The 14,689-nt window shown below is 38.7% G+C and overlaps 1 protein-coding gene across 5 annotated transcripts in view; it reads left to right on the top strand.

The window, feature by feature from the left end:
- SPAG6 (sperm associated antigen 6) overlaps window positions 1-11,079 on the top strand; it is a 37,135-nt gene extending 26,056 nt beyond the window's left edge. For 4 of the 5 annotated variants that reach the window (XM_054649184.2, XM_077174065.1, XM_077174076.1 and 1 more), the window contains 4 exons: window positions 1,491-1,682; window positions 2,841-2,957; window positions 5,711-5,856; window positions 8,059-11,079. In XM_054649184.2, the coding sequence (XP_054505159.1) occupies window positions 1,491-1,682; window positions 2,841-2,957; window positions 5,711-5,856; window positions 8,059-8,125 (522 nt within the window). In that variant the 3' untranslated portion in view covers window positions 8,126-11,079. The remainder of the gene's footprint in view (window positions 1-1,490; window positions 1,683-2,840; window positions 2,958-5,710; window positions 5,857-8,058) is intronic. The other variant, XM_077174061.1, reaches the window with a different exon arrangement.
- The last annotated feature ends 3,610 nt before the right edge of the window (window positions 11,080-14,689 follow it).

Raw genomic sequence — 14,689 nt, 5'->3', positions numbered from 1 at the left:
AATGCTCTTCTGTATTTTAAAATTAAAGAAATAGATGCTTTTTTCTTGTCATCTCTGGAGGCCCTTCTTCTCTGGATGTGTCTCTCTTTCCACTTTCAGTGATGCCTAGAGCAAATATGCTCCTGCTTTTGAGTACTTGAAATCAAGTGAGATGAAACCAGGATTAGATTCTGGAGGAAGCCCCTAAGTTAGATTTTTGAAGAATAATAATGATCCCTATCATAACTGAATGGAACTGCTGTGAGAGCTGTTGTAGGGATCTGGGCAAACTTTGATGAACTTAAATGTGTTAATGAATGATCTACAAAAGAAATAATAATAAACTTCAATAAATCTGAAACCCATTAAAAAACCAAAAACTGCTTCAGGGGAAATTAAATTGTGGAGTGGTATATAGAGCTGAGGATAGGGCTTGGTAAACTGGAACCATTTGAAAGAAATGCACTGTGGCATAACCATATGCAGTTAGACACTGATGATGTTATGATGTAAAATGATAGTTCCATTCCATGGTACTCTAACCTGAAAGGATGAATTTTGAACAATGATTTTTGGGATCATACTGGACAAACACTTCATTGTGGTCTTCTGCTATAAGGCAGTGGCAAAACCCCCCACAATTTAGTCCTTTGTGGTGTGAAAGAGTAGAAGATGAAGCATTATTGGAAAAGAGAAGTTAATCTATTTGTTTTAGTAATATATATAGTTCTACTGTCTGTATTTGAAAAGTATCTTGGGGAAAAAACCCAAAACAACAAAGCAGAAAACTGTGCAGAAAAGAGCAAAGAAGGATTCATGGGATGGAGAAAAAGGTTTTTTTGGGTACAGGTTTAGTAGCCTTGCCTTACCTAAAGTAGCATGAAATGTTTCCTGTTGGAGTGTTTTGGCATAAAATATCAGCTACTAAGTAGTTGTGTAGAAAGTATAAAGACCCTGAACCAGAACAACTTTACCTGGATGTGAGATCTCCACCTCTTCATGTCTGCAAATCAAAAATTGAAGCCCTTCTTGAAGTGATTGGGTGAGTCACACATGAACTACTGGACTCAAGAAGAGGTTGATACGTTGAAATTTAGTGTGGAAAGTAAAAAAAGAAAGACTCAGTGATTGGGCCCTTCTGGTCTTAAACTGATTTTGTAGAATCATAAGCACTCAAATTCTTTTATTTTCAGTCTGAGAAAAACTGCCATCTTTACTCAGTACAGCCTGAATTATGTTGCGTATTCTTTTTGTACTTAAATTTGCATGTTTGTTCAAACCGCTCTCTGACTTAGAACGTTGAATTCTGTTTCTTTTTAACCATATTTATTAATATTTATTAAAAATTCTCGCTAATCATAATGCTGTCAAAATATGACACCACTAGCATGCATTCTCTTACAGCCTTTTTTAGAAGAGTGTAAATAGAGAATCATTTTCTAAGTATCTGTTTCCCATTGTCGTTCCCTGGTCTACATTTGTAAAGGTTGTGCTTTTGATTAATGCTACAGGGAATACCACCACTGTGTCTTTGCTTGGTAGAAGAACATGAAGATCATATTAAGGCAGCAGCTGCCTGGGCCTTGGGACAGATTGGAAGGCACACTACTGAGCATGCACGTCATGTGGCAGTAGCAAACGCGCTGCCCACGCTGCTCGATATCTTTGTGGACCCACGCAGCTCAGAAGATCTAAAAACAAAAGTAAGTAGATTTGTAGTATTTGCAGTATGGCATTTTAATTGTAATCAAGAGGTTTAAGTGCTTAAAAACTACTAAATTATGTGTTTTTATTGATGCTTACTGAGTCACAGCTTTCCTGGGTGCTGTGTCACTTATGAGGGGACTGGCTGGTCCTAATGCATGTGCATGTGGTGTATACCAAATCATATGCTACAGCCACCACAGTCTAATCCCTTTTTTTTTTCCCAGTTTAGATCAGAGTTGCATAGACCCATATTGCTGTAATTTCTTGTGACTCATTTCTAATTATCCACTTCTTTTTTTGCAAGTATAAGCTCTTGTAGAAAATATTACAGTCCTTCTAATAATTTTGCCTACATTTTTATTATTATAATAAAATTGTAACAGCTAATCAAGGCTCTGCTCTTTAAAACATGCAACTGCCCATATTTAGAGCCTTTGAGTGGGAGCCAGTAGAGTTGCAGTTTAGTAAAGTGTATTTCTGAACAACAGTAAGAATGCAATAGGACAGGGTATGATCTCCTATGTTGCACTATGATTCTCTATGTTCACCTGAAATACCACATTCCATGTAAAGTACCTTTCATATAGTAATTTCCAGTAGTCCAAAAATATTGAAGCCAAATTAGCTGTACCTGTGATCCTGCCCAAGAAGGTTACTTCTGCTTGTATCAGTCACCACTGAGTTTGTTTTCAGAAATATGCACCAATGCACAATTGTTTCACTCTCTCTTTTCCCCCCTGCCTGGACCGTACTGCACTTTGCTACCCCAGACCAGCAGCCTCTCCTAGTAAGCCACTTCTAAAATACAATCTTTTAAAATATGTTTTGATTTAACTTTCTTATTATATTAGAGTACTTCAATTTACCTTAAAGGGTCTACTCCAGCTTTCATTATAGTCAAAGGAAAATTGCCATTACTTTGACTGTAGATAACATGATAATAATATGATGCACTGTAGGTTTTGAGGTTTCATAAATCTAAGTAGAGAATTGATTCTTCATTAAGTGACCTGATAGATATCATAGTTTCTATTCAGAAATTGCCCATTGAAAATTCTGATCAATTTGCTTTTTTGATCAGACTTCAGTGATATATATGAATTCTTGTTTTCGTTGATATTTTACTACAGAAAGTTTATTTTGCATTTCAATAGACTAAGAAAGCCTTAAAGAGCATTCTTCAGAAATGCACATATCTTCCAGCACTTGAACCACTGCTTCATGAGGCCCCTCCCAGTATTATGAAGCATATTATTGGGCAGTTTAGTAAGGTAAGAAAAGGCTCTTCTTGCTGAGTAATATGTTAATTACTAATTGTTTTTTCCCATTTAGCTACTCTAAAGGTGTCATTGTTTTCTCAGGATCCTCAAGCATCCCCTTCCAAAGCAGTTTGGATCCTGTTCTTTTGTCTTATACAGCTGGATACTGTTTCATTTGGAATCTGCCATAATTCATCCTAAGACTGGGAAAACAGTTTCTTATAAGCAAGGTGTTTTTTTCTTCCTTGCCTCTTGAGATTAAGTGGAATATTAACTCACTGCAAATATTTTCGCTGAGCCAATGTATCACATAAATCCCAGTCACATCTGTTTTAGATAAACTACAAGCTGTCTGTACAGCAGTGACTTAAGTCAGATATTTTACAATAATATAAAGGCTTCACTCCTTTTATCCTGATTAATTTTCAGGCTCAAATAAGTGTAAAAATTCCAAATCTTTTCTCATCCCTCTCAATATTTTGAAACTTAGTTGTTACATACATTGTTGATTTGAATGCAGAATGTAAAAGTGATACAATTTACTGAAAATATTTAAAATTTGTAAGTAATTGCTAACTAACTGGGAGACTTGCAGTGTCTGTAATGTTCAGCACATGGTGGGAATCCTGTTCAACTGCAGGCTATGTTTTGTGGGATACTCTGCAGTGTAACCTGTTAGCAGGGTATACCAAGCTCTGTGGGTAAGATGCTCTTTCTGGAAATGGCCAAGTAAAACACTCTTGATACTCAGTTCTGATTATGACAGATCTGGAAGCACTGCTGTTGGTAGTGCAGATTTCTGATTACATTGCCAGAGTTTCATTTCTCCTGTCTTCTTGCTAAGGCTCTTCAAAGACTGGAGATTTGCACAGAATCCAGTCTCTTTTGCTTCTAGTTCTGACTGGAGCTATTAATGAGCCAAGTGTGTAGCAATTGGTTATCCAGTGTATATTTGAACATTGCTTGCTATTGAAATGGTTTTGTGCCCTTCATATCAGCTGATATTTTGTTTTGTTTCAATTTTCTCCTTTGCCTATATGTTATTAAACTATACTTGTCTGGCATTTGCTCTTCTGAAGCGCTAATTTTAAGTTCTCTTAATTTTAAGTTCTCTGTAGTAAAAGCATTTGTCTCTCCTGTACCATAGCTTAGGAATTTCCTATTCTTAGAGCTGTGGTCTGTTACTTCTGTGGGCTTATTTATGGCACAGTAAAAGCCTTATTTCCAAGCTGTGCTTCAAAATGGGGTGCTATTTGTTTTTTGTGCTGGACTGTGTATTTTAGCATTAGCATTTTCGGAGTTTGTGCAGTTCTCTGCTGTCTCAGGTTGGACTGGGGGAAGAGACTGTGTCTCAGAGGTGCTCTCTCTTTAGGGCCCCTTCTCAGAGAATTTTTTGCTGTCTTATCCAGGCTGGAAGTCACAGTGTGGAGGAGGAAGGCAGGGAAAGGGCCATATCCTGTCTCCTTGCTAGTTCCTCCTTGGCAGTTCTTGTTGTGGGAGAGATGTGAAAACAGACGTCTGCTCAGTTCCCACAACGAAAAAATCACAGTTGCTCCTGACACTTCTGTGGAGCATAGAATAGAGAGAAGTCTTTGTGCTCTCCTGCTTTTTCTTTACCTGTCTGTTGATTTTGTACAGACTAGAGGAACCACAGAAATGAAGGTCATTTGCCTGAATGCATGGAAGAAATTTTGTTCTTTTTCTTCATCCTTTTAGGCACTTCCTTCCTCATTTGAGGCTCTTGTTTTACACTGAAATACAGTCAAATTTATGGCTTCATGTCTGACCAGTGTGGAAGCTTACAAAATGTTTTTGCCCTCATAATCTGTAACTCTCAGAGTTGTTTTTAAACGCATCTGGTTTTGCTGTAGATGCAGCTGACATCTTGCATTATTTTTCTGTCTTTTTCTCTCTATTTTTTTTTTTTTTTTAATAATATTGCAGCCCTATGGGCCTATGGACTACATGCAGTCATTCTCCCTCGCCTGGCCCAGCCCCCACCTCCCTCCCTCCCTTCATTCCTCCCTCCCTCCCTCCTCCCTCGCTGCCGTCCTCTGGACAGAGCTGCGTACTGGCATCACTCAGGGAGCACAGAATGTTATTGTCTGATCATTCCTGCTTCTCATCCCCTTTGGCTGCAGAAACTTCACGTTTTTGCTTTGTGTGTGTGTTTGTAAAAGGCTTCCATGGCTACACAGTGTGTTAAAGGATTTTAATATCTAGGAATTTAATAGTAGCATGTAATGCTTCAAGGCTGTATTGTTCACTTGCAACAATTCTCAGTATTGTTTTCATGCACTAATCTATACTAGATCATTATAATGATATAAAATTCAGCTCTACAATTAAACTGTGGGAATTGACATAAAAGACCTGAATAACTTGGTTTAAGTGGAACAGATGCTGTTGTTATTCCACGTTAGTGTTTTGTTTTGATTATCTATTTATTCTCCACAATCTTATTGTCTCTGTAGGAATAATTCAAGAAATATTATTTATGTAGGGATAAATATTAAATTCATTATTTTATATATGTTATGTATTAAAGTACATTATAAATTATGTTGTAATCATAAAGGGCTGGTTTCTGGGGTTTTTTTCCCTATACAGCTGGGTGTTATAATACAGTAGTCATTACAGATGTTGTTTCTCTAATTTTCCTTTTTATCTGTCCCCTGAATTAAAAACAAATAGGCAATATTTGAGCCTAGTGGCATACAGATTAATTCAAAAGATTTTTTTAAAATGTACTATTCTGTGTGTAGGTGTTACCACATGACAATAAAGCACGTCGTCTCTTTGTAACAACTGGTGGACTTAAAAAGGTTCAAGAAATAAAAGCAGAACCTGGGTCACTTCTTCAGGAATATATCAACACTATTAACAATTGCTACCCAGAGGAAATAGTAAGGTAGGGAAAATGACATTTAAAGAACTCATACTTGTAACATTGTTAGATGTTTTTTTCATAGGAACAACACAAAGGAAGGATTTAAAATAGTAATTTAACTCCTATGTGAAATTTGGTTTTAATAAAACGAAAGTGTAACATCTGATTAATTGCCCCAGCAGTAACACAACCTCTGGATACATACATTAGAATGCTTTCTCTTTTTGTATTTGGAATCAAATTTCTTTGTCTGTCAACAAAGCCCAAATAATCAGGCTCTTGCAGGAAAGTGTGACATAAAGTCAGTCCTGCACTGCCCAGATGGACTCTGAGTCTTCAGTACAGCCACTCATATTTATGAATGTCTGTGGGAAATTTATTTTGGTAACTTATTTGTGGATTACTTAGGCTCCAAAAATACAGGTATTGGTGAATCTTTGGTTGCATCCTTGACTTTCATAATAGTGTGTCTGAGCTAGAGTGTTCAGAGGCTCCTTTGAAACTTCCTCTGATGTACAGAGGGTCCAGAGGCTCTCCTGCACAGTTGGTCTGCCCACAGCTGCCCTTCCTCCCTGAGCCTCATCACAAGGCTTAAGTGTTATATAAAAGGACCATACACCAGCTGTCTGCACCAGGTTGAACTTTGCCCTTAATGAATACAGAAACACTATTAAATAGCTTACAGTCAAAATGTCACCATCCTAAATTGTAATAATGAGAGAAATGCCCTCCTAGATTCTAGATACCCATTTACCAGTCCTTCACTACATCAACACATCAGAAGGATGTTGTACTCATGTACTCCCTCTACAGGCTCTGAAAATCTGCATCATCAATTTTAATTACAGCAGCAGAGTTCTTCAGCTAATAGTAGCTAGAAACTAAGTCTCACAAAATGAAGGCCTGTTTGTCTCTACAAAGAAAAGCCAGTGGCTGTCAAATGGGTAAAAGCAAATTCATAAAGAAATTTTATTCTGCAGCTTGTACTTCAGAGGGAAAGAGGAATTTGTTTATGCATTTCTGGGTATTAATAATGTTTCTTTGTTATAGCTATTTTCCCCCCTGTAAATGAAAAAAGGTTACTCATCTAGCCTGGGATGTAATAAATAAAAAGGCCCCTCTGAGCATCTCTTGCTTGCCTGTCTGTGCTTCTGCCTGATGTTGGTTGTGCTGCCTGAGGCACAGCAGCTGTGATAGAATCCAGCTCTGGGTTTGTCCTGGAGACCTGTTATTTTAGGCTGTTTGCAGACTGAATACAGTAATGCATTGGAAAGTTAGCTTTACAAATCACAGAACTAATAGGAGGTTTAAAAAGAGTTTAATTATGCAGAAATTATCCAGAAAAATGAAAATTAACAAGGTAAATAGATTTTCCTTCAAGGGAAAGCATTGGGGATTTTTTGAGTATATTTTAGACCTACATTACATGGAAGTGTGTTCCTCTCTCTTCATAGCTGAAGCTTTCAGGGCTCAGAGGTGGCAGTTCACATGCCTGCAAAACTAGAAATATACTGAGATGTATGTTTTTAGGACAATACAGTATTAAATTTCAGATTCTCTTAACCTGGAAAACAAGAACTAAATGCAGCTTTGATGCTTGCATGTTGGATGCATGTAGTTGGAACATTGTGGAAAACCAGTTGAATGACAGCAGGACAGCAATGGGACTATAGAGTCCTACTCTAATGAAAACCTCCTGGGCAGTGTCCATCCTTGAGTGGCATTAGAGAGAGAGAAGGTCACTGTGACAATTTTTTTTGTTCCAGAACCAGTGTCCCTCTCATGGATGTAGACTTCATGTGAGTTTTGGGGTGTGTGCTTATGTCTGACAAGCAGCAGCAGACTATTGTCATTTGCAGCCAACAGTTCTGTGTAAACTCATGCTTTTTTGTTGAAGGCCATCATTTCAAAAGAAGCCAGCACCTACATTTCTTAGTAAAGACAATGCTTATGGCAGCTGAACCAATCTAAAATGTAGCTGCTTACCTACATGCCCTAAAAGAAGCTAAATATATTTTTAAAAAACTGACTTCCAAGTATAAATGATTATGTAAGTTGAAAAGAAGGTTGTTAAAACATTGTAGGGGAGTAACTGTAGAATGCCTTGACCAGTGTTTAATGCTAGGATTTTTTCCTGATCAGTAGAAATATGCATAGTATTTCATTACTTTGCACAGAACATGCCTTGTAGTCTAACACACAAACAAAATGCTTCTCTTTCAGGTATTATTCCCCTGGATATTCTGAGATACTCCTGGAAAGGGTGGAAAATTACCAACCAGTTTTATAAACTTCAGTGTTTTATTAGAGCTACATTTCACATTTATGCCTTTATGACTGTAATACAAATACAGCTGTTGAAAGCCTTGCTTGATTCTCAAATCTCTTTCTACTTTTTGAACTACTGAAAAAGCTCAACAATTCTAGCAAGCCGTATTTTGTTCTTTATAAACTTGTTATAAGCTAAGTTTTTGTTCCTTTTTGTTTTACTTTAACATTACTACCAGATATTGCCACATACATGAATGGAATTTCATGCAGGGGTGATGATTTATCACAGAAGCTTTTTTAGAATCAGTCATTTCCTTTTCCTTCCACAAGAAAAGTTTGTTATCTCATTCAAATTTTAGCCCTCTCAGTATTATTACCATTTTCTCCTTTTGCCTTTGTATATTGTTTAAAGCTTCCCAGGCTTGATGAGGGGAAAAAAGCTGGCCCCTGTGCTTTTTCTAATTATGGAATTCTTTCTGCACTGAGATCTCTCCTACTGCTACCTTTGAGGAAGTAAAGTGTTGTGATTTTAAATCTCCAAACATGTTAGCAGCAGCTAAACAAAGAAATAATCAGAGATGAAGATGATACAAGGGCTGAATTCTTCATGATATGGTAGTGTGGTGATCCTGGCCTGGGAGATAATGCATCTTCTGCAAAAGTCCTCCTAATTAAGGCAGGATCTGCTGTGGAGGAAAGGAGCTATACACTATTTGGTCTGTGCATGGTTGTTCCTCTTGGGAAGGACAGAGTGAACTCAGAACTCCCATGGACACAAGGGGAAGGACCCTGGGAGGTTTGGTTTGCAGGGGTCAGCAGCACATTGGTGTGGCTCAGAAGAGAGGGGCTTTGCTTGGCTGCAGGAACACTGATGGCAAAGTTCTGAGGACACTTGGGTCCCACTGATTGGACTGATGGGACTAAGATGGCTTAGGATTTATCCTTCAAGAGCTGAAATAGCTGAAGAGTTGAGTTAAAACACATTTGGAACTTAAGTCTTGAAGCTGCAAGATCACATCGATGTAGAGGTATGAGCTCTTTCCCATCTGAAGAACATCCTGAAACTATTTTTACCTTCTTTTGGAGAGTGAAAAGACTTTTACATTCTGCTTACTCCTCTGGTGTATCACACAGCAACAACCCTCTAATCTTCCCTAATATGTAACTGTCATTTACCATTTTTTGTTCTAACCATTTTTCTTTTTCTCATTTGCAGAAGTTTGGGGGAGTGTTTGTTGTTTTGTTTTGTTGGGGTTTTTGGTTGTTTTTGTTGTTTGTTTGTTTGGGTCTTTGTTTTATTTTGTTTTGTTTTGTTTTTGTGGGGGTTTTTTGGGTTTTCTTTTTTTGCTTTGGTTTTTTAAAAATTTTTCCTGAAGACTATTAAACGGTGTTTCTGGAATGGGATATGGAAATACTGGCAGCCACAAGGAAAGACAATATTTGAAAACCTCCACTGGAGAGAAACTTACCTATTTTCTTAAACATATAACTGAATGGGTTTATAAAAGGATAGTCTCATCTATTGCTTGTAAAGCAGGAGCAAAGACTGATTGCAGTTGGAAATTATTTAGGGTGGCTTTTCTTTGCCAAATTCCAAATTACTATTTTTTTTTTTTAATTCTTGACAGCATATTTTTCAACAGTTCACAAAAACATGGGTGGGCTATCCTGTGTTAAAATTTATTTCTACAGAGGGCTGTGCTCCTGCTGTGAGGTACTTGGTGCTCTCAGACTCTGCAGGGGATGCACAGTACCTTACTGTATGGAGACTGAGACAGAAGCTGTTGGTGTCATGAATGTTGGTATAGAATCCACAGCAGATGGGTTCTTTCCTTAGCCCACAGCTAAGTGAAAAGCCTTGGAACTGACTAGCTTCTACCAAATGCCTTTTTGATTTTAGTGTTTATATTCTGACATTAATGCTAGGATATTCTGGCACTATTAATGCTAGTGGAAAAACTTTGAGACTCTTAGCAAGATTGTTGTTAAGAGTCAATAATTTTAAGTCAATACTCAATAATTTTCTCACGAGCATTATGGATATTTAAAAATCAAATCTCGTACAACCTCTGAAACAAAATGCAATGGAAGGGATTCAAGAGAGTCTTGAAGGATTGGAAGCCTCTGTTTTCCCTGGCAGAGCAGAAGTGGTGCAGAGGGCTGTGTGCAGATGGGAGGCAGCAGAGGCATGGATGGAGCTGTGTCCCCATGGCTTCCTCCCTCGTGTGCTCGGGAGCACCCCCACCCCACACAATGCTAATGTATATGTTTTGTGCAGAGAGAGCAAAGAGGCTTCAGTCCCCTGACAAATGTGCTCCTGCTGTGTCACACTGTGCTACACTGTAAGGATTCCACAGGGTTAAATTTCAATGCCTAAACAATTTGTTCACAGTCTTTTCACAGTCTTTTTCTGATTCCTGACAAAGGAAATGATTGCACAAGGCAAACCTTCAAAGCGATCTGATTGTGTAGAGCACAATCTAAATCAGACCTAGCATAAATACATCTTTACATCCCTGGGCAGCTCTGGCCTAGGCCAGTGGCTGTTTGGCCCCTTGTTGCAGGATTCCTGGACGATGCCACATCCCATTAGGCTATGGCAGTGCAAAGTCCTCTCCCACATAGTTTGAGACCCCAGCAGTTGTTCTTTGCTGGCAGGCTGCTTCTCTGCCTGCACAACCACCTTGTGGCTGGAGGCTTCCCTGGAGGAACACAGGTCTGCACAACACAGATCTAGCCCTTTACAGCAGAATTATTGCTAATTTGTATTTTACTAATGGAACTATGGCAAGAATTGCTTTTTTTCTTGTAGTGTTTCAAAAGGCGTTTCTTCAGTGTTTCTGTTCCATCCTCTCATTTGGTTTAAGTCATCATCTAAAACTATATTAATGTTTGTAATAGCTGCTCTGGCAGGCTTCAAGTGTGTATCATTTGTCTCAATTTCATATAATAAAATGTAGATTTGCATTTTAATTCGTTCAAATGCTGTTTTCATGCGAGTGTGTGACTGTGGTGCTCGAGAAGATGAACAACAGGCTCATTTTGCAGCTTGGCCCCTACACTGCCTTTGGATGTTTGTCTCAGCTTACCACTCAACAGTGCCTGCTTTGGAGCTTAGGACATGCAGGCATTTCAAGTAAGAGTACCTCTCACAGAGGTGGCTTATTAAGACACACAAAGATAATTAAGCCAGTGCTTTGGCAGAAATAAATGTAAGCCTTTAAAACATTTTGCCTGCTCCTTTGACTGTGGCATTGGGACTTTTCAACTCAAGTCTCTAAAGATCTTCTCTGGGGGCCTGAGCCGTGATTTCTGTCTGTATTACTGCAGTTATTATTACATCTACAGATGTAAACCAGGGCCTTGACAGAACTTGTGGATGTGTAGAACTTGTACCATATTTCATTCAGCAGATGGATTAACTGGTCTACAAAAGCTCCTTTCTTTATCTGAATGACTGGAAACCTAGAGGATCTGAAAAGGGGAAATTCAAGGAGTTCAACTCTTGTGCATATAATATGTTCTGCGTGTCCAGAGGGATTTACCAAGGGATTGCTTTGTCTCATCTGAAGTGATCAAGCTGCTGGAGATCTGCATCTTAACAAACAAATGAACAAAATGTTGAAGGAATTGAATGGAACTGGTGGAGGAAATGAACCTCGTATTGTGATGTAGAGCATAAAGTTACTGTAATTAGGAAGTGGATGGAGTGTGAGTAGATCTTCAAGTGTTCTTGATTTGGTCGAGGGGGTTGTGAATTAGGCTGGCTCAAGGGGAGTTTTAAACATGGAAAATACCAGGGGATGCTTTCAACTTTGTTATAAATTGGAGTCCTCTGAGTTCTGGATATGAAGGGGTGGCAGACAATTGTCTCACCATGGGAAGAATCTGTGAAAGCATGCTTCCTTCAATTTCTTCCCTAATGGCTGCTTGGTTTCCAGTATCTTGGTTGTTGGAATTTTAGATCTCCTTTTGTGAGGGGGAAGGAAAAATGGAGTAGGACTGGATTGCAAAGCCAGTGGTTCCACTTCTCACACTGACATAGGATTGCTTTTATGGTCTTGGATAATTATTACAAATCCCTATGATTCATCATCTTCATCTGTGAAGTATCTGTTCTACTCTGTTAACTTACAGAAGTGCTGGGAAAATTAAATTCATATGAGAGATTGATGCAGCAGAATTTAAGTTCTTTATAACTAATACCATATTCAGAAAGAAATATTGTTCAAGAACCTACAAAAATTTACCTAGATTTTTAGAATTGGAGTTGAACTAGGAGTCAATGGATCTTGTGAGTTTCCTCATCTGATAAAATTTAAAGGCATCACAGAGAAAGAGGAAATTATTAGATCTTGTGACTATACTAAAACTATTGATGTTATTTTTGTATAATACTTCACTGATAATATTGATGCTACTGTGCTTTATTCTGCAGCCAGCTCTGTAATTTAGCTAGTGAAAATACTAATTACCTTATTACCGCTGTACTGTATTTCTAGATACAGCACAAAAGACTGAGTTAGGAAATAGGTATAAGCAACACTAACACATATTTTGATGATGAGAATGCCTTTTAAACCAGGAAATGGTTTGTGCTGCCTTTCACAAGAGGTTCCTCCTCGTTCATGGCTGTGTCGCCCCTGCCCGGAGGTCGCATCACGAGTTCCGAGTGCGGAGGGAGTGGAGCTGCTGTCCTAGCAGAAACTGGTTGTGTTCACTCTCATGCACCAGCAAGCCATGGAGAAGAACAATGCAAGGCTGCTAATGTCACCCATTTAGCATATTTCCACAGACATTTTGAAGGCTTGCTTTTTCTTCACAAATATATGCTTGTTCCGACTCCAAATTGAGTTATAGGTACCAAGATTAACATTAGCTGTTCTGTATTTTATTCCTTTTGTTACAAAAGTTAAACTTCCAGAGGTGAGAAAAGTGTTTTAATGTATTTCTTTAAAACAAAGCTTTTGATTACTTGTTTGTGTCAAATTTAGCAGCAGAACTCTTCTGCTGCATAATCTTATGATGAGGTCTGTGCCCTTTGCTCTCAAGGAAAGTTTTGTCGTCACTGATGCAGACTAGTGATGTGTTTTATCCCTGTTGTCCTATTTATAATTTGGTCTGATGCCCTCTGAACACATTCACCTTTCAATATTAGGTCAGTGTTAAAGCCCTTATCAACCTAAAAGGTTGGATTACTATCAGGATCCAGCCTTTGTTGCCCCACAGTGCTATAAATTATATTACAATCTATTGTTAAAAATTAATAATATGCAACATAGAGGTCTGATGGAATCATGTTAATGAGAACACCGAAGCTTCATTGACTTGCAATATCATTAGAGCTCTGAGACAGGTTTATAGCCTTGTGCAAACTATATTTGTGCTGGTTTAGACACAGTATTTATTTGGTCACACCCAGCCAAATGTTTCCTTACTAAATTAAAATAAATGCTGGTTAGTTCAATGAACTACAAAGATATATAGTGTAATTTCAGGTTCTCAAGTCACAGAAAATAAGCCCCAACAATGGAAATCAGCAGAGAATCAAAAATGATGGATATACTAGAGTGAATATGAACAAAGAGGGAAGGGAGTTCACTGGGTTGGGTGCAGTTAATATTTTGTGACTCAAGTAATGTGTAAAATTTGGAAATAACAGCTCCCATTTCTAGTCTGCCCTGGTCTTTATGTAACTCCTCTCTGTATAGACATATGTACACACTTGCAAGCATAGTCAGCCAAAATGCAATCAAAATTACATCTGCTTTCACAAGACTTGCCTCTGTAAAGCATCTTTAGGGGCTGCTGGGCAGCTCCTCTGCTCACTAATGCCAGCTTTATGGTACTAATTTCCATCCAGAACAGCAGCACACATCTGATTTCCATTGCAGTGAGAATCAGGCACTGGATCTTCATCACCTGTGCTCTGAACAGCTCTGCTTTTTACTGGAAGCAAAGCAGAAGCAAGAAAATTACTTCCCTGCTTTCTTCTCCAACAGTGCTTCAAATGAGGGAATGGTAGGAAAATCTTTCTAGAACTGGGGACTGGCTCATGCTCTGTGTTGGAAACATAACCTGCAGCCATGCAGAGCATGAGATGGAAGGGGAGGTTGGAGTAATCAGTAACATGCAGAGGTCTCAGCTCTTACCTGCTTTGGGAAATGGATGTCAAGGAGGCTTCAAGTTCCCCATGTCCTTTCATGGGTAACACCTCCTTGCTGTAGCTGTCCGAGTTGGGTCACAGGGCTCTGCCTCCTGCTCTGGGGACAGGTGATTGCTTCAGTGACACTGTGACAGTGCTGCTCATGCCAGCCAAGCACTGGATCATGATTCATACAGACACTTTTATTTCATGGAAATGGAAAGGAGGATAATTTAAGCAATTTATAAGCAGTTTAACAATATGAAACTTTCTTGCTTTCGGTCACTCCAGAGCAAATCCTGCACCAACTTATCTATGAAGGCTACAAGGTCCTGTAGCACAAGAGACAGGGAAATTTGGCAGGGGGAGGCTGAAGAGGGTTCAAGGAGAGTGGGCCTTATGCTAGTGCTGCTTGTATGCTGTCACAGCTAGTGGGTG

This window comes from Agelaius phoeniceus, chromosome 1 (genome assembly GCF_051311805.1).
Source record: "Agelaius phoeniceus isolate bAgePho1 chromosome 1, bAgePho1.hap1, whole genome shotgun sequence".
Taxonomy (NCBI): domain Eukaryota; kingdom Metazoa; phylum Chordata; class Aves; order Passeriformes; family Icteridae; genus Agelaius; species Agelaius phoeniceus.
This window is presented reverse-complemented; position numbering and strand designations above follow the sequence as displayed.